The sequence below is a fragment of the Pteropus alecto genome, unplaced genomic scaffold, assembly GCF_000325575.1.
Source record: "Pteropus alecto unplaced genomic scaffold, ASM32557v1 scaffold25, whole genome shotgun sequence".
NCBI lineage: Eukaryota > Metazoa > Chordata > Mammalia > Chiroptera > Pteropodidae > Pteropus > Pteropus alecto.
This window is the reverse complement of record NW_006441955.1, coordinates 8,334,284-8,358,550: the sequence shown is the minus strand read 5'-3', so window position 1 is coordinate 8,358,550 and position 24,267 is coordinate 8,334,284. Positions and strand designations below refer to the sequence as shown.

General features: G+C 40.3%; 1 protein-coding gene across 1 annotated transcript in view; it reads right to left on the bottom strand.

Annotated features, from left to right (window-relative positions):
• Nucleotides 1-265: 265 nt before the first annotated feature.
• C8A (complement C8 alpha chain) overlaps nt 266-24,267 on the bottom strand; it is a 50,552-nt gene continuing 26,550 nt past the window's right edge. Inside the window, exons 8-11 of the mRNA XM_006919249.1 lie at nt 7,082-7,213; nt 5,834-5,991; nt 1,558-1,780; nt 266-417 (exon numbers count right to left, since the gene is read on the bottom strand). Coding sequence (XP_006919311.1) covers nt 266-417; nt 1,558-1,780; nt 5,834-5,991; nt 7,082-7,213 — 665 coding nt within the window. The remainder of the gene's footprint in view (nt 418-1,557; nt 1,781-5,833; nt 5,992-7,081; nt 7,214-24,267) is intronic.

The following is a 24,267-nucleotide window of genomic DNA, read 5'->3' as shown; positions in this document are numbered from 1 at the left end:
CCTCTGATGATCCTAAGTGCTCTGAGCAGGATCAGGACTCTAGTTAAACACTCAGCACCTAGTTGTTGGATGACAGAATTTTTCAGGTAATAGAACAGTTGGTTGTAGATGGCACAGCCTAGTCTTAGGCCTGGGAGCTGTCAGGACAAAGAAAAAAAAATCCATGTTGATTGGTATTTTCTCTCAGCTGCAAGAAGTCTTTATCCTGTGGTCAGTGCAGGTAGTGACATCCACTGCATCTGTCCCAGCCTGTGCTCAGAGACTTTCAGCAAGACTGGGTCTGCACGTTTTTTCCTGGACAGGAGGCACCTCCATTCTCAGGTGGAGGATTATTGCACTCTCTTCTCCTCTCCTGAGTGCCTGTGCTGCAAGCAGACCAGGAGCTCCAGCAGCTCCAGTGACCATCCACCTTCATTCCTGCACAGACAATTTTCCAGGGGAGGAGGAGGTTAGCATACAAGAAACAGCTTGGACAGTATGGAGGGAGGACTATCCATTGCCCTAGAGTGGTCGGCAATCCTTCCTTGGGGAAATGCTTTGGTGTAGCCAACCAAAACCTCTGTGCTCACCGCCTTGAACTTAATTTGAAACTCTGGATGGAGTGAGAAGAGACCCCTGGGAGCCCATCTCATGAAATTGAAGTCTGCAGTTCCATGGAAGATGGATAGCGGAGAAAGGCGGGGAGGCGTACTCCTCTGGAAGAATGACACAGAGCCACTGGAGGATGTGAGGAGCAGGGAGCACAGACAATGCCCAGCCAGACACCCCTGCGAGCTGACAAATCAAACCCCCTCAGATTCTGACAATGGAGCGAGAGTGGGTAACAAATTCTCTGCACGGAGCATCAGAGCATGTGCACTGAACATGTGTCTCCAGAAATCCAGCTCATACAATCCCTCTAACCTGGGGCTACTACCTCCTACTGGCTCTCTGCCTTTGGGCAAACTCATCTGCTCTCAGTCTCAGTTTTCACCTCTGTGAAATGAGAAGGATGGACTAATCCCGTGGAGTTTCTTCATCATTATTTTTTTCATTACTGCTTTTCTTTTTTTTCTTAAATGAAATCTTACATGGGCCCCAACATGGAAGTCAGATGAAAGTGGAGCTGTTCTATTTGAAGCTGGGGTGTCTATGAGGTTCACCCTGCTCCCCTGGGGCAGCCCCTAAGACCCCGAGTTTCCTCAGATCCCAACCTAACCAACAGACCTAAGGTTTGGACTTTCAGAAGTGTGAGACAAAAAATTTCTGTTGCTGTAATCCACCTAGCTTGTAGTAGTTTCTTATTGGCAGGCCTAGGAAACTAATATATCCCTCCAAAATTGAATCCTTTTGTCTATATACACCATGGTTGAAAAAAAAATCAACCCTGAGAGAGGGTCTTAATGGCAGGGAGAAAGCAAAAAACCATGAAGTATAGGGGTCAGCTATAAAGCTCAAAGTGTAGGTTTTGGGCAAGAGGGCACGGAAGGAGAGACTAGGAACCCCAAAGGCTCTTTCTGTGCTGGCCTCTGTGAGCTAGGCCAGGCTTGAACATGAGTGAGGATGCATGAGCCTTACCCTTTTGTTCTATTTTCTCACAGGCAAGGCCCTGACGATCATAGAGGCACTGACATTTGCAGCTGGTGCCCTCAAAGATAGGCAGCCCTTTGTTGAAGCAGGGCCCACAGCGGCAGGCATTGAATTCCATCAGGTACTGATCCAAGGCCCGGCGTAGGTTCTGGCGTTTGGCCTCCAGGGGCCCCAGGTTCATGTGTCGAAGCACCTCATGGATAGGCTGTAGCTGTAGGCACAAAAAGAACAAAGAGCCCCTCGATAGACTCTATCCAGTTTCCCAGAGCCCAAGAACTGGTCATCAAGCTTCCGGAAGGCTGCAACATGCCAGCCATAGAGCCAGACACTCAACCTTATCCCACACTGTATTGAACCCTCACAGCCACTCTGTGAAGCAGGTACTTAAGTCCCTAGCCCACAGATGAAGAGGTGGAGGCTCAGGAGTGTTGGAGTGATCACCTCAGGATCATGCAATTGAGTACAAGAATCACTCTGGACCTACTGAAACCTGTGGTCCCTGATCTCAGAGGAAGAGGGGAGCTAAGAAGGCATTTGTGCCAACTCATCTTCCCTCTCCAGCACTTTTAGGAATCAGGAAAAGTGTAAAGTGTAAGTGTGCGTGTATGCGTTGATTGTCAACCTTCGACATAGGAATTAATGCAGTCCTTGATAGGTAGTTATGTTGTCACTGATGGGCAGTGGTTCCATGGATGGGGGAGGGTGAGCAACATTTGCATTTGAGACAACCCATTCTAGGCATGACTGCAACCAAGGTTTCTCACCTTTGGCACTATTGACTTTCCAGCTGGATAATTCTTTGTTGCAATTCCTGTGCATTGTAGGATGTTTAGCAGCATCTCTGGCCTTTACCCACTAGATGCCAGTAGCACATTATTATTTTGAAAACCAAAAATGTCTCACGGGGGACAAAATCGACCCCTGGTTGGGAAGAGTAGTAGTAGATGTAGCAGGGAGCATAGAAGCTGGAGCCAGGAAATCTGGCTTCAAATTCCAGCTCTATTGCTTCCATCTGTGTGATCTTGGGCACATAACACATGAAGCCTCGCTTCCTCATCTGTAAATGAGAACAATAGTCCTACCCTCTGGGTTTATTGTGAGGATGATATTCAATGGATAGGAAAAGTCTGTCACATAGTAAAAGCTAAATAAATTCTACTTGGCTTCTAGTTTTGTGGCCTAGAACTCTTCTCTAAACCTGAGCCTCATTATCTATAAAACGGGAATAATAAACTATTTTCTAGAATTCTTATGAGGATCTAAAGAAGCAATGAATGAGAGATACAATTGCAAAAGGGAAGAACAATATAAAATAAAGCATCATTTTTATTAGTGAGATGCGATGATAGTAAAAGCCTATATTTTTCAAATTTTATATACATATGTTTACTTTCAGCATGCTTATAATGCTATAAATTTTTACACACAATCATAAAATGAAAGCTCTTTTCCAGATCTCTCATTGGACAGGACACTAACCTGAGGCCCTGAGAGGGGAGTCATTTTCTCTCTGAATTCAGAGAGAAAACTGAGCCACACTAAAACAATCTCACTTCCCTAGAATCAGAGTCAATAAAGGGCATTGCAATAGCCTTGAATGGGTTCCTGGAAATGTGTACAGAAAGACCTATGGCAAACAGACCTTGGCCTGTGGTCAGGGGCTTGGCTAAGACCATCAGGCTGGTCATGTCAGGACTGGCTGGACCTGCAGCCAAGAGAAGACGACAACTTACTGGAAATTCAGGGAATTTGGCACCATTGTTAGGAAGTCAGTGAAGAATGGGCTGTCCTGTGGCCCTGGTTAAAGAGGACTTTTCATTCCAGGGAAAGCCCAGGACCATTGGGCAATTTCCCTTTGACCTTCCAGTGAAGTTCAGCACTCAGTCCTACATCTCTCACTTCTCTCTCCCAGAACCCTCAGTAAGAGGAAAGAGAGCACCCCTTAGGAAGGGCTCGTGGAGACTTCAAGAAAGAAAGAGGAGTGGAGAAAAAGAATCTTAGAATGTTAGAGCTTGAAAAGATATTGACAATGGTCTTATTCCCACTTTACAGATGAGAAGATAGATTCAGAGAAGGCAAGTGGTGTGATATAGCAATACAATATAACCTAATACATAACACAATATATAACATAACACAGCATTAAAATATCACATCACATGATTCCTGTATTCAGTCGATCTAGGTATCTGCCATCAATAAGTACTGCTAAGCTCTGGGGATATGCAAGCGAATAAGATACTGTTTTCACTCTCATCATCAGGTTTCAGATAACCCCGTAACAGCCCCCTAGTCCATAGCCTCTCTCCATCTCTCTCTCTCTGTGTCCTTTGATTCATCCTTTATACGTCTGTGAGCATTCTCTTTTTAAAAGCTTACCTGTAGCTGTGTCAATTCTCTACTCTATAGCCTGCCAGCAGCTTAATGCATCGAATCCAAATTATTCAGGGGTCACGTGGGTTGTGATCGTAGGTGTTAGAGTCAATCAGACATGGCTCAAGTTGCGCTCTGCCATTTACCAGACACGAGACTTGGCCAGCTCACTTAACCTCCATGAATCTGTTTCCTCAACTGACTAAGTACCCTCAACTAAGTACCCACTTCTTGCTCTCTAACTTTGTGACATAACATTCTATATCTCCATGTTACGGAGCAAAAAAAACGGGGCTCAGAAAATGAAGTAACTTGTCCAAAGTCACACATCAAAAAGGTTGCTGAGCCATGAACCAAACTATATCTTTCTTACCCCAAACTGACCCAAAGGATAGCATTTGGTCTCCAAACTATGAAGGAGTCTTCCCCTTGGAAGTTTCACTCAAGGCAAACACAAAATTTACCCCTTGCTCATTAAAGTTTATATATTACTCCTGATATCAGTTTTATGGTTTTGCCCAAATTACTAATAGCTTCATGATAGCAATTTTCAGTCCCTGTGTGAATTATAGGTGTGTGAAAATGGTCCTTTTCTTATTGGATAAAAAATGAAATCAGGGTTAACTCACCTGACCACTTTCTTCGCAGAGACAGAGTGTTATAATAGACTTTTATGTTTAACTGTTGGTATATATTTTAAGAGGAGGAATGTATCCATACCTGGAATTTTAATTATATGCAGAAAATGGGCAAGGTTCAGGAGAAAATGAGCAGGAATACAATATTTAAAAGCCCAAAATGTAACTCTTTTTAAATGGATTACCCTTGCATATGAATAGAAGTAGTTTGAAAACGGGTAGAACCATTAATTATTTGCAGTTTGAAAAAAATTTTACTCCCTTTTTAAGGTTAGGGATTTAAGGCAGGGTTTCTCAACTTTGGCACTATTGCCATCGGGGGCTAGATAGTTCTTTGTTGTGGGGGCTGTCCTTTGCGTTGGGGGTTGCTTAGTAACATCCCTGGCCTCTACCCACTAGATGCCAGTAGTACCCTTCCAGTTGTGACGATCAAAAATGTCTCCAGACAATACCAAATTTCCCTGTGGCTGCAAAATCACTCCCAGTCGTTGATAACCGTGGCTTCAAGGAAGGTACTAAAATAGAGGGAAGTGAGAACTAGATATGAAGTCTTAAGTCTGAGATCCAGATACCACTACAAATGAGCTCTGTGACCTTAAACAAATCACTCGAGCATCTGGGGCCTCAGTTTCCTTATCTTTTCGATGGGAAGAATGATGTCCTTGCCAGAGAGGTTCATTGTGATGAGGAAATGAGATGATTTAGAGCAGGGACAGCAAACTACACTTATAGCTTGGAACTACACTCAACCCACAGCTTGTTTTTGTGTGGTCTTTGAGCTAAGAATGGTTTTTATATTTTTAGAAGGTTGTAAAAAAAAAAAAAAGAAGAAGAAAAAGAACTTGTATAATAGAGACTGTATATGGCCCACAAAGTTTAAAATATTTACTATTTGCTCCTTTACAGAAGTTTGTCAACTCCCAATTTAACAGATGTGTTTAAGTCTTTTATGTATAAATGCAAATTATTACTTTTTTAATGTCACCTAATCCTGAAGAAATTCTGGGACTACTAGTGTAAAACTAGGCACTGACCAGATATCATGCTTCTGATATCTTCCATCTCTCCTATGGCCTGGGTCTAAAGTTACGTACTCCCTTGAGTCAGATGTGGGGAGGGTCACCAGTTCACTGTGCCGTTAACATTTAATCTTGTTCTTCGATGGACTCGTAATAAGAAATATTAAAGGATCTGGTCTGTTTCACTTTCATTCCTCGTGGATGAAGAGTTTCTTCAACTGCGAAAAGACTTACCTCAAAATCAATAATAGCAGGATTATACTTTAATGATCTCCCCCAGAAACGATACGAAATGATGCTCTTGTTGTGTGCCAAGCCACCACCCCAGCCAGAATTGCCACCTCGCACATGAGAAATGATGTCTTCCACAGCCATGGCCTTACTGTCGAATTCTACCAAGAGGATAACTGCATTAGCTCATTTCCCCCAAAACCAAAGCGTGGGTTAGCAAGTGCCACTAATGAGATATGGGACAAAGTTTATGTGCTGTCCTTAGAGCTGTCTCCTATCCTTCTACCTTGCTTGGTTAACTAGCAGGACAAAAGAGAAGTGAAGGACCAAGACTTAGAAATAGATCATCCTCTGGATAGAGCAGGCAATGGGAAAACAGCTCAGCCTAACATGGAGGAGAGAGAGGATGGGAAAATGGATGATGATCCATTCATTCATTTATATGTCAAATGCTTACTCAGTGCTTGATATATGGCTCAGTAGGGGTGCAGAAAAAGACACAGTTGGATCTACAATAGGGTAGGGAACTGGTCAGGTAGAAAAGTGAGTTTTCTAGAAAAGTGAATGAATCTTTGCAGGTAAATGGAGAGAGAAGGGAAGGGCATCAGAGAGAAGAAGCAATTTGACTTAAGACCCTGAGGGATGACTAGCCTAATGCAATGGGAATAACTTGAACCTACTTTGTATCTACCTCATCTACTATAATATAAACTCATCATCTCTACGTCCTCTGTGACTCCTATCTGAAAAAAAATTACTCAAAACATGTTTGATAGATGAATGAATGAATATGTGAATACTCAGATTGACTTGTTCAGGAAATGCCACAAAATATTCTTTCTCTAATATTTTTTGAGCTTGGACCTTGGTCACCATTTTCTCCTCTCTTAGGGACTTCTTTTCTCCCTTTGGACTGTAACCTGAGGGGCTTTGATTGCAACAGTCAAATTTTCAGGTTCTGTCTACACATTCCTTTAACTCCAGTTTTTACTTAGATCTTTGTCTGGTACATGAAATCTAGGAGCGTGCACCATACAAAGCCAAGTATTTCTAAGGCGATCTCAGCCTTTAGATGGTGGATTCAATATAGGGCCAGAACAGGTCATTGGTTTGAAATATTTAGCAGCTATGCAGTTTCACCATTGACTAAAATGGAATTAATTATGGGAAAAAAATAATGTCTGTGCCCTGATTGTATACACAAGGGAAAGTAACATTTCTTTTTTTGGAGACTTGTTGCTAAATACTTACCACGTGTGCCTTTTCCATGTTTTCTACAGGAGTTATATGACAAATTTCCTCCAATGTTTACGCTATCCGAATAGTCATAACCAATGCCAACAAACCCTCCAAAGCATGTCTGGATATCTTCACTGGTAATACCTGCAGCAGGGAGACATAGAAACACAAGATATTGAGATGCTAAAACATCATTAATATGATATAGTTCGCTCGCATCAGTAAATGCTAGCTAGCTTTGGTTTTGGAATCTAAGAGATCTGATTTGAAATTCTAGCTCTTCAACCCAATTTCAATGTTCTCTTCTGTATGATTCCAGCCCAAACAATTCTTGAAATGAGAAGCAAAATGTATTACATATACTAGTTACTCAAAAGTGCTAGTTCTCTTTCCTTGACATTCTCCTCTGAGCCTCCTTGAGGCAGTGATTTTCATCCATCTCCATGTACTCCTGTGCCTAGCACAGTGTCTGGCCCATTTTCACTCTGCAATTTTGTACACGCTGCCCCTTCTTTCTCTTTTTGCTCTCTTTGCAAAGTCTACTCAAGCTTCAGTTCAAAAGTCACCTACTCTGTGAAGCAGTTTTGAATCAGAATACTTCCCTCTTCCTTCAGGGCTACCAGTGTGCTTTGTCTGTGCCTGAATGGTAATATTTGTCACAATTGTTTTTGCCCAGGTTTTCTTTGCACCCCAGAGAGGCCAGAGTGCTATTAGAAGATGGATAGATCTCTATGGGGAGTCTGCCTGCCTTTTGACCCCAGGAGTACTCTGAGTCTCATACTAGCTATCTCTGTATGTGTCTACATCTCTGTATTTGTCCCCCGGAGGAACCTGCAATTTGCCAATGAGGAACATAATACTCCAAGCAGTAAAGTCATTTTGCTCTGACCCTACAGCCTGTAAATGAACAGAGCTGAGTTTCCATCCTTTGGTTGGCCTGGCAAGATAAGGCTAGAAAAGTGGACTGGAGTAAGATATTAACCATTGCTACAGAGCTCAACTCCTTCTGCAGCTAAAGTCTTCTGAAGGTTGTGAATAGGAGTTTATATTTTCAATATGTCATTACTTTTACCTCAAACTATATAATAATTATAGCCAGTCATTATATTATTCTGGTAACCACAAAAGAAAAATAATTTAGGCCTGTGATTCAACTGAACTAAGGATTAGATTGAATATTCTCAAGGGAGTGTTCAGCAACAAAGTTTACTTGCCTGCATCCCCATTAAACGGCAAACTCTGTGAGTTCAAAAACTTATATCTTATTCACCACTCCCTTGTCAGCGTAGCAGTGCAATGTCTGCCATAGAGAAAGAGTTCAGTAACTATTTTCAGAAAAATGATTGATGATTGAAAAAAAATAGTTGAGTAAATGAATTCCATGAGTGCATTGGTAAGGACTTCTGATGGAAAGAATCATAGAAGTCAGGAATCCTGAATCAAAAGCAGGTCATGCAGATGAATGGATAAGGAATTTGTGATTGTATGTATGTATGAATGAATGTATGTATGTATACACATACATTCAGCCTTAAAAAATAAACAGACCCTGCCATTTACAGCAACATGGATGAACTTGGAGGACATTATACTAAGTGAAATAAGCCAGGCACAAAAAGAAAAAGACTGTATAATCTCACTTATATGTGGGATCTAAAAAAATCTATATATAGAAGCAGAGAATAGAACAGTGGAGCAGGAGGTGGGGAAGATGGGGAGATGCTGGTCAAAGGGAACAAAGTCGCAGTTATGTAGGGTAAGTATAGAGATCTAATGTAAACCCTGATGACTAAACTTAATAATATTGTATTGAATCCTGGAAATTTGCAAAGAGAGTAGACTTCAGGTGTTCTTATCATACATATACACTTAAAAAAGATATGTAAATTAGCTTGACTGTAGTAAGGATTTTACTTCGTATCTGTATACCAAATTATCATGTCGTATATTTTAAATTTATACAAATTTTATTTTTTTAAAAGCCAAAACAAAACAAAAGAAATCCCAGTCCCTGACATCCTGTGTGAGCTTAGAAGGGGCCCATGATCTCACTGGGTCTCAGTTTCCCATTTATGGGTGGAAGTGGTTGGATTGGTTCATCTCCAAGGCCCCTTTCAGCTGCAGCCCTCTGTGACTCTGTGCACGTCAGTTTCTGAATACTCTTGAGCTGAAAGTGCCTGGGAAAAGTGGTGTTCTAAGTAAGCACCAGCACTCAGGCAAAGGGCTTCTTCTACCATTTCTGTTCAAGTACTTTTAATTTTTAATGCATTACTAATTGGGAAAGATTTAGCATATTTAATTGTTTTGATTTAAAAAATGCTTCAACAGTGATAAACAAAAGTGGATGAAAGGAGTTCACGGGCAGAAGCCAGAGTAATTACCTAGGTGAGTGGTGGAGTGCGGCTGAATTAAAGTGACAGGACTGGCTGATTAATGGGGGCTGGAGGATGCCTGTGGAGTGATTATGCTCATGAGGGTCTGCCGACACTCTACCATGTGCTGCTGGGAGAAGGGAATTCCAGCCAGCTTGATTTGAAAAGCACGACTTGACTGCAAAGAATTACCTTCTGAGGACCCCAGTTTGAATAGAGCTGAGATTCAAACTCAAGTCTGTCTTGCTTAGAAGCCTATTGTATGTCACTTATTTCAATTATTGCATCAGACTAAAGAATTCTGTGTCAGAGAGAAAAATTTACTAAGCACCTACTATGTGCTAACCCCAGCACAGTTTGTGTTTGGCAGTGGAGACAGGGCAAGAATAAAACTAATATGAATGTGATGCAAATCTGAATAAAGGAGGTCCTAGCCTTGGGAAGCCAACAGGTTTGGACAATATTATCAAATAAGGAGTCATTTCTATCTGAGAGTTGCTTGTTTCAGTATAACAGAGCTAGAAAAAGGGTCTCTCCAGAAGTGTGGAGGAAGCCAAATCACTCTACAGAGCACCTGTGGGAAACCAAGACCAGAGAGCTGAGTGGAGGCAGAGAAGGTCAAATGTAGCTCAGGACTTGAAGCTAAGAGACAGAACCAGAGAGAGGGAAGCTAAGAGCAGGGGAGGCAATGAGGGGAAGGAGTAGAAAAAGATCTGGAGCAATTGTGTAACACTTGCCCAGGTGGGGGTATAGCATGAGTGGAATAACTATACTTATAGAACCAGGCAGTGCTCTGTCATGGCTCTACCCCCATCTCATTAGGCTGAACACCTTAGATGTCAACTTTGGACCATCTAGATCACACTGGCATGTTTTGGCTTTTGAACTCAGCGAATTCTGAAGTTGACATTTCCCAAACCTGGCTACTCATTAAAATCACCTGAGTGCTTATTAAAAATACAGATTCCTGGGCCCCACTATCAATTCTGAACCTGTATTTCTGAGTAATCAACAAACTAATTTATTCTAAGTGATTCCTCTGGAGTGCCTCTGGGACCAGATTTTGAGTACCATGGTTCTACAGAGAATCTCAGGTGGCCTGATACAGACCACTGGCCTCAACCCTATCTTCGTCAATACCTTTGAATGCCTTAGATATGGATTTAGCAGCCAGGCTTATTGTTTCTTACCCAGAACAATAAACTAGGAAAAGCCAAGGATAATTCAGATTAAGAATCAGCATCCAAAAAGCGTTTAGAAGCCTGGATGGATAGACTGACCAAGCATAGCAAAATGAGTTTAATTGGAAAAACTAACATACTACCTTGGGGACAAAATACCAAATGCATGAGCTCAGTAAGGAATGGACACCACTTAGTAGAAGAACAAGAGAAAAGGCCACAAAGTTTTAGATAGCTTCTAGTTCAGTAGGGTAATAAAGCCAGGTGAAAATTATGATCAGTAAAGTAAAGGAGGGGATAATCTCACTCTCTGCACAGGTTAGAGAAACTCAGAGCCTGAAACAAAGTTCTGGGAGCCACACTTTTGAAAGTAAATAAAAATGACATCCGTTGGACGTTATTCAGCCTTAAAAAGGAAGGAAATTCTGCCACATGCAACAACATGGATGGACATTATGCTAAGTGAAATAAGCTTGTCACAGAAGGACAAATACTGCATGATTCCACTTAAATATTGTATATGTAAATAGTAAAACTCATAAAATTAGAAAAAAGAATGTGGTTGCCAGGGGTTGGGGGGAAGGGAAGCTGGTCACAGAAGGACAAATACTGCATGATTCCACTCAAATATTGTATGTAAATAGTAAAACTCATAAAATTAGACAAAAGAATTGTGGTTGCCAGGGGTTGGGGGGAAGGGGAAGTGAGGGGTTGCTAATCAATGGACATAAAGTTTAAATTATACAGAATGAATAAGTCCTAGAGATCAGTGCAACATTTTCCCTGCAATTAACAATAACGTACATTTAAAATTATGTTAGAAGGGTAGATTTCATGGTAAGTAATCTTACCACAGTAAAATAGCACTAAAAAATGTAGGAGGTGATTGGAGAAGAATAAACATGAGGATGATGAGGGTGAAGAAATTCAAAGCCATTTCATCGTGGGGATATCTGACAGGACAGGGAATGTTTACCTTAACAAGAGAGGAAAGATCTCTCTTTAAGAGAGATCAATAGAGTTGGAGTCAACTCTACAGAGGGTTGTCTTGAAGAAGAATTAGGCTTGTCTGTGTGGTCACAAGAGAAAGAAGAAGGACCAAGAGGGCAGAAGCTACAGGGAGATGGGGTTAGCCTCAAAATAAGGTAAATTGTCATGATGGTCAGAGGCCAAGGAGATATGAGCTGTTTCCTAAGGCAATGAGCTCCCCATACCTGGAGTGTACCAAGTAGAGGCTGGCCGTTTGCCTTTGAGGCACGGTAGAAAGGTCTGAAATGTTGACCAGTGGTCTTTTAAGGTCTTCTCTAAAGCCAAGATTCTGAAACTTTAAGAACACACCAGAACACTTGGAGAACATTTGAGACAACTTTGAGTAGTACTTAATGATTTCTTACTGTGTGCCAAGGGAAACAGAGGACTGAAAAGAGTGTTTGTTCCTTAGGGGTCAGAGGAAGGATACCAGAGGCAGGTCTGAAAGCATGAGTAGCCAAAGATTAGCCAAAGAGAGGAGGATGTTGAGAGCAGAGGGAGATCATGAGGAGACCTGTGTCCCCAGCAGCAAGATTATGCTTAGGAAGGCCAACAGGACCTAAACTCAAGAGTAAAAGAAAGATATACAAATCAGTCAAAGAAAGACTGGGAGAGCCCTGGGTCACTTCCCACTCTCTTCTGGTTCTAAGAAGAGCCATCATTGTGTCCACCTGGCAGGCCAGGAGCCCAGAGGACCTGTCTCTGGCCACCATGTCTCCTGCTTGTTTCCCACCTGGTCTTGGCTGTGGTGCAGGTGTGAGAGCTGTCCTCAAGCCTCTGTGGAGATGCTGCATCAGCGTGGCTCAGAGGCAGAACCAGGCAGCTTGACTTCTGAGGTGGCAGAACACAGCAAGTCTCTGTCATTCCTCAGATTAAAAGCATCAGGTGGAAAACAGCAGGTGTAATGCATTATTTATCTCTTTGCAACAAACAAATGCCATTCAGGATGCTGTGATTTATCTGCTTTGTTGTTTCGCTACATTGGTTGAGCCCAAAGACAGCCTCAGAAGGGAAAGGAAGAATCGTATGGTCTATTTCACGTCATAACATTGGAAAAATGATTGCTTAGTCTGTGGCTGGATGAGCTTAGAGGTGTTGGCTAATTTACCTGCCCCCTCTGTGCTTCTGTTTATCCATGAAAACTCATGCTTCTTCCCAGCCACCTGGGAATAATAGTACAAGTACCTCTGCTCTTTTGCACATGCTCTTTCCTCTGACTACAAAGTCACCTTACCTCTTTCACTGAGTTTCTCCATTCAGCTCTAGAAAACTTTCCTTCACTCCCAAGGGCCCTATCTACGTCCCCTCAGTATCCCTTCGCATCCCCCATGGTATCCCAAGCTTCTCTCCAAAAGAGTATTTAGCATGCCTTAGAATTGTCAATTTCTTGGTCTGTTCTTCCAATTATACTGCAAGCTTATAAAGTAATCTCTTGGGTTTACAAAGCTCAACACAGAGCCTGGCATGTGACAAGCCCCCAGGAGTGCCTGGGGACAGGCCAATTCCAACTTATATAGACAATACCTCTGAAATGTTTTGGGAATCATTGTTCTTTTGGTTGGTGGTACAAATCACATCTCTGTAATAGCTCATGCTTGATTAAGAGTTGATATTTCATAAAGTGCTTTCATCTACATCATCTCATTGGAGGTTCAAAATAATCTGGGTCCAGGAGGATTTACCTGTTTTTACAGGCTCGTATGTTGGAAAAGGCAGTAATTATAGGGGTTAAGAATGTGAACTCTGGAGTCAGAGTTCCATCATTCACTTCTAGTAGCTTTAGGCAAGTTACTGAACCTCTTGGATCCTCATTTTTCCCATTTGTAAGATGGGAGTGATAATAGTTTCTACATATGAGTCCCTAAAAAATAGTATCGGCATGACGAAGTGTCAACTAATCTTAGCTATTATTTTCCGGTAACTGGCTCAAAGTTTCATGACTAATAAGCCTGAGAATCAGAATGTGATGTCAGGCAGGCTACACCCAAACTTAGTGCATGCTCCATTACATCACACTAATGTTATTCTGCAGAGAAATTTTCATCACATGGTATGAGTAGCCATGGCCTTACCAAGCCCCTCGTTCAATGACCACCTCATCCCTCAAAGCTCAGAGAAAGGAATCCATGCTCCCAATGGACAGTGTTGGGACTGCAATCTCAGGTCTCCCTCCTGCTTGATGAGGGCCTATCTTCGGGGACTCTGGTCCTTCTAGATGATTTTGGTCATGATAAGACATAGTAAAGCTGAGGGTCAGGCTCTGAAATGGAGACAACCTGAGCTGGAATTCACCATGCCCACATACTATCTGGGCGAATGTTTAACCTCTCTGCCATAGTTTCCTCATCTGTAAGATGGTGATTTTAATAGTGTCTACCTCCTAGGACATGAGCCTTGCCGCTATATAGTGCTGGAGATGGTGCCTGGCTCAGAACTAGCAATAATGGTCAAGTATTACTATTAATACTGTTGCCAGAAATGCTGCAGCATACATAGTTTGGGCTCTTTATTCCTGATTCTGAATCTAAAAAATTAGGGAATGAAGGAGGTAGAAGAGTTTGTGTAAACAAATTTTCTTAATCAACATTTCTATAGTATAAGCTCTTAAGCCATGAATGAGTGAAAACGATCCAGGAAACACTCACATTTGATAAGTATCATTATGTGCTAGGTAAGACTTTTCCACTTGTTATTTAATAGTCACACATCACTCCACAACAGGTACGATTATTCCCATTTTAGAGATGAGTAAATAGAGGCTTAGATAGTTTAAGTCACTTGCCCAAAATTATACAATAAGGAAATAGTAGACCTGGGATTGAGCCAAGGTCTGTGTCCAAAGCCCATTTTCTCCATGCCACATTATAGCACCTATAGGAGGCTCTGGAAGTAATTCTTACCTCATCACACCTTTTCTCCTTTAAGGCTGAGGCTGTTTTCAATGGTAGAGGTAGAAATTTTAAATCAAGACAAAATCAGGAAAATGGCGCTGGGAGTCTCTCAGTTCCATGTATATGCAAATGACAAGGAGACTAGGGACAGAGCCAAGATGCCAGGAAATCTGTTAATCAATCAAACTATTCATCGCCATAAACCTGGTTGTCATGGTAACTGAGGATAAAGCCTGGAGCATGTTAGAACCTAGTGCCTGTCTGTTTGGGATGACTAGTTGGTTAGCAAGCACAGCAAAAGACCTTCTGGGCCAACCCAGACTGCTTAGCCGTGAATAGAAGACTCTTTACAAACAGGTTCCTGCTCACCCCACTGTCCTATCCAGCTCAGATTCTAAGAATCCATCCCTGACTCTGAGAGTGTTTTTGAATGGGATCCACGTTTAATCAGTAGACTAAGTAAAGCAGTTTGCCTTTCCTAATGGGAGTGGGTCTCATCCAATCAGGTGAAGTCCCAAATAAAACAGAAAGGCTGGCCCTCCCCTGAGTCAGAGAGGACTCTTCCAGTCTGACTGCCTTCAGACTGGACTTTGGCTGTTTTCCTGCCTTGGGACACACACTGAAACATCAACTCTTCTCTGAAACCAATTAGTTAGAACCCTAACTAATACACTCTCTAATGCCTTCCTTATGGCTATTGATAATTTTTCCTTTATTTAAATTGATCAGACAATGTCTCTAGTCAGTGGATCACACTGAGTTAAGATGATGTTTTTAAAACTTTTTCGACTACCCACAAAAGTAAGAAATACATTTTATATCATGATCCAGCCCACACACATCTAACTAAAATAAATTTCAATACTTAACCATACTTGGTGTGATACACTCTGATATCTTCCATCCTATAGTATTCTGTTTCATTTTGTTAAATGCTGGTTATGACCCACAAAATTCCTTTGCAATCTCATTATAGGCTATGACTTGCAGTTTGAAAACTTCTGGGTAAACATGTCTAAGACATTATAGCATGTTGGTTAAGATCATAGGTTCTCAAGTTTGACCCCTAGCTTTATCAATTAATAGCAATGTGATCTTGGGCAAGTTACTTAACAATACTAAACTTCAGTACTTCATTTGTAAGTTAGGAATTCTAGTATATTCTTCACAGGCATTTCCTGAAGTTTAAATGAGATAGTGCATTTAAAGTGCTTGATCCGGTGTCTGCCACATAGTAAAATGCCCAGTAAATGTTAGCTGTCTTATCATCACTGCTAGAGCCTAAGCCTCTGGTATATGTATCAGAATGAATGATTCAATGCGGACAATGCACAAACTCTACATCAGTACTAACTGAATCATGTTGAGCCTTTTACTTAGGCTCTTTGGACCTCAGTTACCTCTCTACAGAATTAGGGAAAATAATAATATAATTTCTTATAAGCTATTATGAAGATCATCCTAAATACTAGATGTGAATATGTTGTACTTTACCAAAATTAGGAGTTATTATATATAAATATATTTTATTAAAACCAAATATTCTGTTAACTCTAGTGTAGTGAATAAAAAAATTAATTGTTAATTCATTTTAAGTAGCAACCAATTTGGCTACCCACATAATAAATCATCCCTGACTAGAATCAGATGATTATGACAAAGAGAAACCCAGTTACTGTCTATAAACTCTCAATGCAAGGAACCATGTTGGTATCTAGACAGTGCTAACCACATTGTATGTGCTTAGTAAATGCATGAAAAGCTAAAGAAATGAATGAATACGGGAAGGGAAGGGAAGGAAAATAATGTAGAACTATAATTAACATCAACTTTAGTGAGGCTTGTATCCCTGTGGCTTTTTCTACCCTGTGTGTTAGGTAGTAGACCAGTTAGTCCAAGGACTTTAGCTGGAAGATAACAATTAATGACAAACTGAATGTATTGTGCCTTAGCTAGAAGGGTCTTTCTCAGGGTCACTGTTATCTGACATCCATCAAAGGGAGGAAAGATAGAATGCAGGCACAGATTTAGGCAGAATTGTTAACATTTTGAGAGATGGTGATGAAAATTCAAAATGACCTTGATAAATGGGAAGAGCAATCCCTCCAAAACTGGATGAAGCTCTAGAGACAGAAATGGATGACCTTGGTCAAAAAAATGGGCAGGTCCAGGGGAGGCATGATTGCTGAGGCTCCAAGTCTACAGCAGAAGCAATGGCCATGGCAGGCTAGACACAACGATAATGATCTCCCTTCCATTTGAACAATGTTTCCGAGCTAACCAATTATAGAGCCCTATGAGATAGGTCATCTTATTATCCCCACCCTATAAATTAAAAGACGGTTGACATTATAGCATTAATAACCAGAAAGCTGAGAATAATAAACGTATGGTAATAATAACACCAATATAGCACAGCAATAATAGTTAACACTTTTTAACTCTTACTATATGCCAGACACAGGGCCACATGCTCATATAGATTAATTCATTTCATATTCACATTGTCTCATTAAGAAGAACAGGAAACTGAGATATGGAGATGTTAACTAATTGGCCTGAGGGTCACATGGCTAAAATGGTGGAGATGAGATTTGAATCCAGGCAATCTGATTCAGAACCTTTTCAACAATTGATATTTGCTGAGTGCTTATTAGAGTCTGAGCACTGCACTAAATATTTTTTGTGGATAAGTTCACTTACTCCTCACAAGTAAGAAAAATGCAAGAAAATGCAAGAAATGTCATTAATATCTGCAGCTTTGCAGGTGAGGAAATTGAGATTTAAAATGATTAAATAACCTGCCCATGATCACACTGCTAGTAAGTGACAGACCCATGCTTTCAACCACTATTGCTATACTAATATCCTGCATTAAAGGGAAAAATATCTATTTAAACACTTACCAAGCAAGATGAACTTGGAATTATTCTCAAACCCTTGTTATCATTCCTATTGGGTCTTAAAGAAGCTGAAGTTCAGAGAAATTAAGTACCCCGATCAAAGTCATGCAGCTACTAAATGGTAGAACCAAGATCCCCACCCAGATGTATATGACTCCAAAGTTTGGATGCCTTGCTACCTACCATGTCACCTGACTATTTCTTCATTCCACAGATCTTGATCCAATGGCTTTATTACTTCTGACCCACCTAAAACTGTAATCCATAACAGTAACTACGGTTTAGTGTTTTACTTAGCACAGTGCTTTTTAAAAATATCATCTTGGTTAATTCTCATATTAGCCTTTTGAAGTAGTTTATGAACCACACATTAGTTATGAGAAAAATGAGACTTGGAGATGTGAAGCATTAGCTTTTAAATGGCAGAGCTTACATGAAAAGCAAAGCTATTTCAGTAAAAGGAGTTCTTTTCGCTATCACACTCTCTGCTGGCTTTTATGGGGCCACCAAAATGCTACTGGTTTTCTTTATAAGCAAAGCATCAATAGAAGTCATTTTCTGTAAGATCTTTGCAGAGCCCTTTTAATATGGCCAAAAGCCAAAAAATCATGAACCTTTAGAGTCTTGAGACTATTAGTTTACTTTCTATTTCATGCATGGTTTCCATTACAGCATTCCTGGTAGAGGCATCCTATCAGACTTACTTAGATTCTTTAACTGATAGGAAACTCTATTTTATGTTGCATTTTGAAAGACCAAGGGCACAGAAGCTGAAACAAATGTGTCAGGACTTATTTACATTAGCAAAATAAGGGGGTTTGGAACAGACCACTACTATCTTTATCCCAAATGCATTTATAGTCTATCCATCTAACCTCTGATACTTTTCTTATTGTGCATGTCTGCTCAGCTGGAAGGAACCTACAGAGAGAACATGGGAAATAAGAGAAAAGAGGCAGAATAGATACTGAGTAGGTGACTGATGAGATGTGTGAGGAGAGAGAGGAAAGAAGTCCAAATTATTTCCAAGTTGTGAGTCCTGACAAAGGCAGCTGGGATTTAAAAAAAAGAAAAGAAAAGAAAGGAAGGAAGAAGAAAAAGAAAACAAGAAGTCTAGACCATAACTCAGACTATCTCATGTATTTTTCACTTACTAGTCATAGGACTTTTCAGCCTTGGGTCTTTCATATGTAGAAGTAAGGAAACCTATCCTCACACAAAATCATAGAAAGATTGAGAAGATATGCAAGTTGCCAACCGATACATGAAAATCTGCTCAACATCACTAATTGCCAGGAAAATGCAAATCAAAACCACAATGAGATATCACCTCATACCTGACAGGATGTCTATTATGAAAAAGACAAGTGATTACAAATGTTAGTGAGGATGTGGAGAAAGGGGAACACCATATCCATTGGTGGGGATATACATTGGTACAGCCACTATGGAAATCGGCATGGAGGTTTCTCAAGAAATTTAGAACTACTATATGATCCAGCAAATCCCACTTCTGGGTATATATCCAAAGGAAATAAAATCATTCTCTCAAAAAGATATCTGCACTCCCATGGTTATCACAGTATTATTCACAATAGATAAGGTATGAAAATAATCTAAGTTGATGGATGAATGGATAAAGAAAATGCGGTATAGGTGTGAAATGAAATACTATTCAGCCTTTTAAAATAAAGAAAACCTATCATCTGTGGCAACATGGATGAACCCGGAGGGCATTATGCTAAGTGAAATAAGCCAGACAGAGAAAGACAAATACTGCATGGAATCTTAAAAAAAAAAAAAAAAAAAGTGAAACTCAGAAACAGAGAATAGAAAAGTGGTTGCGAAAAGCCAGGGAGAAGGTAGGGGGAGAAATAGCGAGAGATTGGTGAAAGAGCACAAACTTTCAGCTATGAGATGAATAAAGTCTGAGCCTCTAAGGTATAGCATGACTATAGTTAATAACACTATATTGTATAATTGAAATTTGCTAAGAGAATAGAACCTTAATATTCTCATTTAAAAAAAAAGGTGAATATGTGTATGTGAAATGATGGATATGTTAATTTAATCAATGGGAGGCATCCTTTTATAATACATATGTCTATCAAATCATCATGTTATGTACATTAAATATCTTCCACTTATATTTGTAAAAAGAAATTTTAAAAAGATTAAGTGAGAAGGCTAATGTTGAAGATACATAGTAGGTAGTGAATTATTTTTCCACCTCTCTATGTAGAATAAACTGGGAGGTTAGTGGTGTCTCTGACAGAGAAAAAAAAATCAGGAAGAAGAGCACAAAGTGGGTTGGTGTGAGAGGGACAGGATTTGACTCCCTGGAGGTGCCAGCTTTCTAGTGGAGATGCCCTCAGGCATTTGAGAACACGGGCAGGGATTCAGCTGGGCATGTGGAATCACTCACTGAAGAAGGAAGTTGGAGAGTGGAAGAAGCAAGGACAATGACATAGTAGGGAATGAGTGCTAAGAACGCTCCCTAGGGTTGCGCCTACATTTAAAGGTGAGGTGGAGGAAGAGAAAACAGTAAAAATGATGGAGAATTAGTAGTCTGAGAGGTTGGGCAAGTTCACATCAGCTCAAATGTTCATGATGTATCCACTATGGTCCCAGCACATGCTAGGTAAAAAAATACCCCAGGGAAAAGAGATATAGAATGTATATGTAAGGGTTCATTGTCTAGAAGAAGAGACAAATTATATTTGTAATTATAATTGACGTAATATATTCATTTTAAAAATGTGTATTCTGTAGTCTTCTCTTGGCTCCAGAATCCCTGCCATACTTTCAAATGCCTGTAGAACATCTCTACCAGGAAGCTTGGCACCCCCATAAAAACTCACCATATTTTTTTACCCCAGTATGTGTGCGCATGTATGCACGCATGTGCTCGTGTGTGTTTGTGTGTGTGTGTGTATGATAGAAATATAATTCAGAGAAAGGAGTAATTTATACCTCACAATCCACAACCAAGCCATCTGTAAATTTTCTACTCTCTCTTTTCAAAATCTATCCCACATTTATTATATTCTTTCCTCTTCATTGCTTATTCCTTACCAAGACATCAGCAAGAGATTTCAAGTTCTTCTCCCTGAGTCCACTCTCACCCCCTCTATTCTGTGCTCTACGTATTAGCAGCATGATTTACTGACACATACGAGAGGCTAAGCTCTGCCTTGTTGATAACTGTAGTAGCTTCTATTTTATAGCGGATATGGTTCGTGCTTCTTACCATGGCTGGCAAGACGCCCTGAGACCTGGCTATGCTTCCTCCAATGTCAACTCCTGGAATTCTCTCCTTATCCAAGTCTTCAGCTCAAAATTTATTGAGGCCCTACTATGTACTATTATAGGAGATGAATATATAGCAGAGGAGACCTCTGCTCTCATAGAACATACATTCTAGAAAGAGGAGATTGACAATTAAAAAAAATAAGTGCATGAACATGGTAACTACTGAATAAACAGTGATTTTATGATAATTAAAATAGGATACTATAGCAAAAAGGGACTTGACTGGGAAGGAAAGTCCTCTCTGAAAAGTTGAGATTTAAGCTGAGATTTGAATAATTAGAATACAACTATTCAAACATCAGAGGGAAGGGTTGCCCAGACCAAGAGGACAGCCAATACTCAGAGTGTAAGCTGAAGTAAACTTGATATGTTAGAGTGTTAAAGGAAGAAGGATGATGACAATAAGGAAGAAAGGGAAGGAGGGAGAAGGAAGGGAGGAAAAGGGAGAAGGAAGAAAGAAAGGAAGCCATCATACTTTAGCAGTGTGCAAGTGAGAAATAATGGTGATTTAAACCAGCTAGATGGTAATAGAAATGGGAGAATAGATGCCACATATGCTTTAGAAGTAAATTCGACAGATATTGCTGAAGAGGAGCAGGAAGTAAAAGAGGAACCAAGATGACATCTAGAGTTTGGCAGTTAATTTAACCTTCTGTACTACATCATGAGCTTTGCAAGGACAGGGACCATATTGATTTTATTTACCTGATTCATGATAAGGATTCAGTAAACATGATTGAGTGAATGAATGTATGACAAAACAAAATTATGGAGAAGGGGTGGAGGGATGTCAGAGCAGTTTTCGCAGAAGTAGAGACGCCCATACAAGGTTCAGAAGGATGAATTAAATCTGTCAAGTTGGCAATAAAGGGAAGAGCATTGGATGCTGACAGCATAGCACGTGCAAAAGAACGCAGAGAAGACACATGGACAGAGTAGTGTCACTGAAGTACTTGACCTGCCCAAGGTAAATCAACTCTGTGACTGGGCCAGACTGGTGAATAGACGATTCTCTTTGTCATACCTTGGTACAAAGACAAGTAGTAAGATCTCCAAAGAAGAAATAGAAGAGAAAAGAAATACATATCCAGAAATTTAATGCCAAAGCCATCCTGATTCATGCAGAAGGTAGAAAGCTGCCAGGTGCAGCCCTGGAGGAAGGCCTGGGATCCCACCGAAGTCTAATGTCACCTCCCCAATATTCGAGACTTCACTTGTCTTTGATGCATGGTTTTATGCCATCTTTGGCAGAGAAGCATTTTATCTAAAGAACACATGAGAGCAAACAGCCTTGTTCATCCTCTGAGAATTACTCAGAGAGGATCTGAGGCAAACTCAAAGACAAAAGATTCCCCCGAGCAAACTAGCCAGTATGTTCACTTAAAGGCTTCCATACCAAGCCCTGTTCTTTGAGGATGCGAGTGTATATATCACACAGGGTGTTTCTTAGAAATAAGCACTTAATCGAGTATAAATATTATTAAAGTCATACAGATTAAAGATATACAGAGAGAAAAAAATAGTAACGAAGAGGAAAGACAGAGAAATGGGTTGAGAGAAAGAGCAAGGCACTTAGAAAGAAAGGGAGTAAGGGAGAGGGGATGAGAAACAAAGAGAAAACTAGGCAAACATTAAACATGGAAAGAGGGTGTGCGTGATTCTATCTGTCAAAGGGAAAGAAGGTAGATGTTTTTGTTCTTTGTAGGTTAATATGTAAATGACATTCTGATTTATTAGCGGTCTCCAGCAGATGAGGTGATGATTAGCAAATTTCCATATTTATAGAAAAGCAACACTAACTTTCCAGATTTATAGAAAATCAGCTCTTCACAAATAGCAAATTGTGCTATTATCGACATATGGTTTTCTATAAACAGAGCTGAGGTAATTATCCCTGGGACAATTTGTTGGTGGGCTCCTTCTGAATATTAACCACATTGGAAGCCCATTTCTGCCTCACATATTTTAAAGAGGAGGGGCCATGAGATACCTCGGGCAATTAATTAGTAATTCAACACCAAAGACAAGAGCACAAATGAAAGGCTCTACCATGACCACATGATGGAAAGACCATGCATGGGTCCAGGGCTCTGATTCCAGCTTCCTGTAGCCATGGGGAAGTAATTAACTTCCCTGAGCAGCCTCAGCATTTCTGGGGCTAAAATTGGGATAACAGCAACCTCCAAATGTTGCCGAAAAGATTAAATGAGAATATATACAAAAGCACCTGGAACCTAGTGGGTACTCAACGAACATTAGCTCTTTTTTCTTTCTCACATTTTTGAGTGATTCTAAAAAGATCCACTTGAATTAAGTTTTTCAAATTCTTTTATTTATGTTGATTCATATTAAACTCTTTATTTTGTATCATGACCTGTACATGTATATGTGTCTATATTTAACTGAAAAAAGTTCTTGAGGCAATAACTTACCTTCACTGCCTGCAATCCACTATGATATTTTCCATTCTATCCTGTATCATTGTTCAAAATGTTGTTTGTGACCCATACATTGATTTCAAGACCTACTCCTGGGTTACACCCCGCAGTTTGAAGAGTACTATGCTACAAGAGGGTAGGAACCATATTTAGATTTGCACACCATTGTATGCCTAGCACAAATGCATAATAAGTACTCAAAAGATGTGTGTGTGAAGTATGAAAGAATGAAAACATGGCTATATGGCTGAACCAATGAACAGCTCTAGCCAAGAATCTAAACAAATGCCCTTTTTCAAACTCCATGTCTTGTTTTGCACACTCAATACATACTAAGCCCTGTGTTGAATGCCAGCAAGACAGAAAAGCATCAGACACGATACTTGCTTTTAAAGATCTTATAATCTAGATGAAGAGGAAAATATTAACATTTGGAAAATTATTTTTTAAAGGCTAAACAGTGTGGAACATATGAATTTGTTAAAGAAAAGAAGTGGCCAGCCTAGACTATTGCAGTCAGGGAAAATTCTTGTTCCTGGGAATTTGACCTTGGCTTTGAAATATGGATAGATTTCTCACCCATCTACTCATTAATTAACTAGGTCAGGGGTTCTCAAACTGTAATGAGCATCAGAATCACCTGGAGGGCTTGTCATGACACAGACTACTGGGCCCAATCCCAGAGTTTCTGATTTAGCAGATTTGGGATGGGAGCCTGAGAATTTGCATTTCTAATAGGTTCCCAGGTGATGCTGATGCTGCCAGTTGGAGTCCACATTTTGAGAACCGTTGTTTTAGCAGTTTGGAGTAAGAACATGAAGGTTGTTGATGTCATGCTATGGAGACTTTATTTAGACTTTATTCTTAGCCATTCAGGACATTAGGGAAGAAGAGCAATCTCCTCAGATCTGTGACATAGATCCCTCTGGTGGCAATCGTTGAGAATGAATTGGGAGGGGTGAGTGAGCCTTCCCCTAGAGACCATTTGGAGCTGATGCAGTAATAAGTGAAAGATGAGAACCCAGCCTACAACTGGAGTGGATGTGAAGAAGAGGTATGGAAGAGAGCTGTT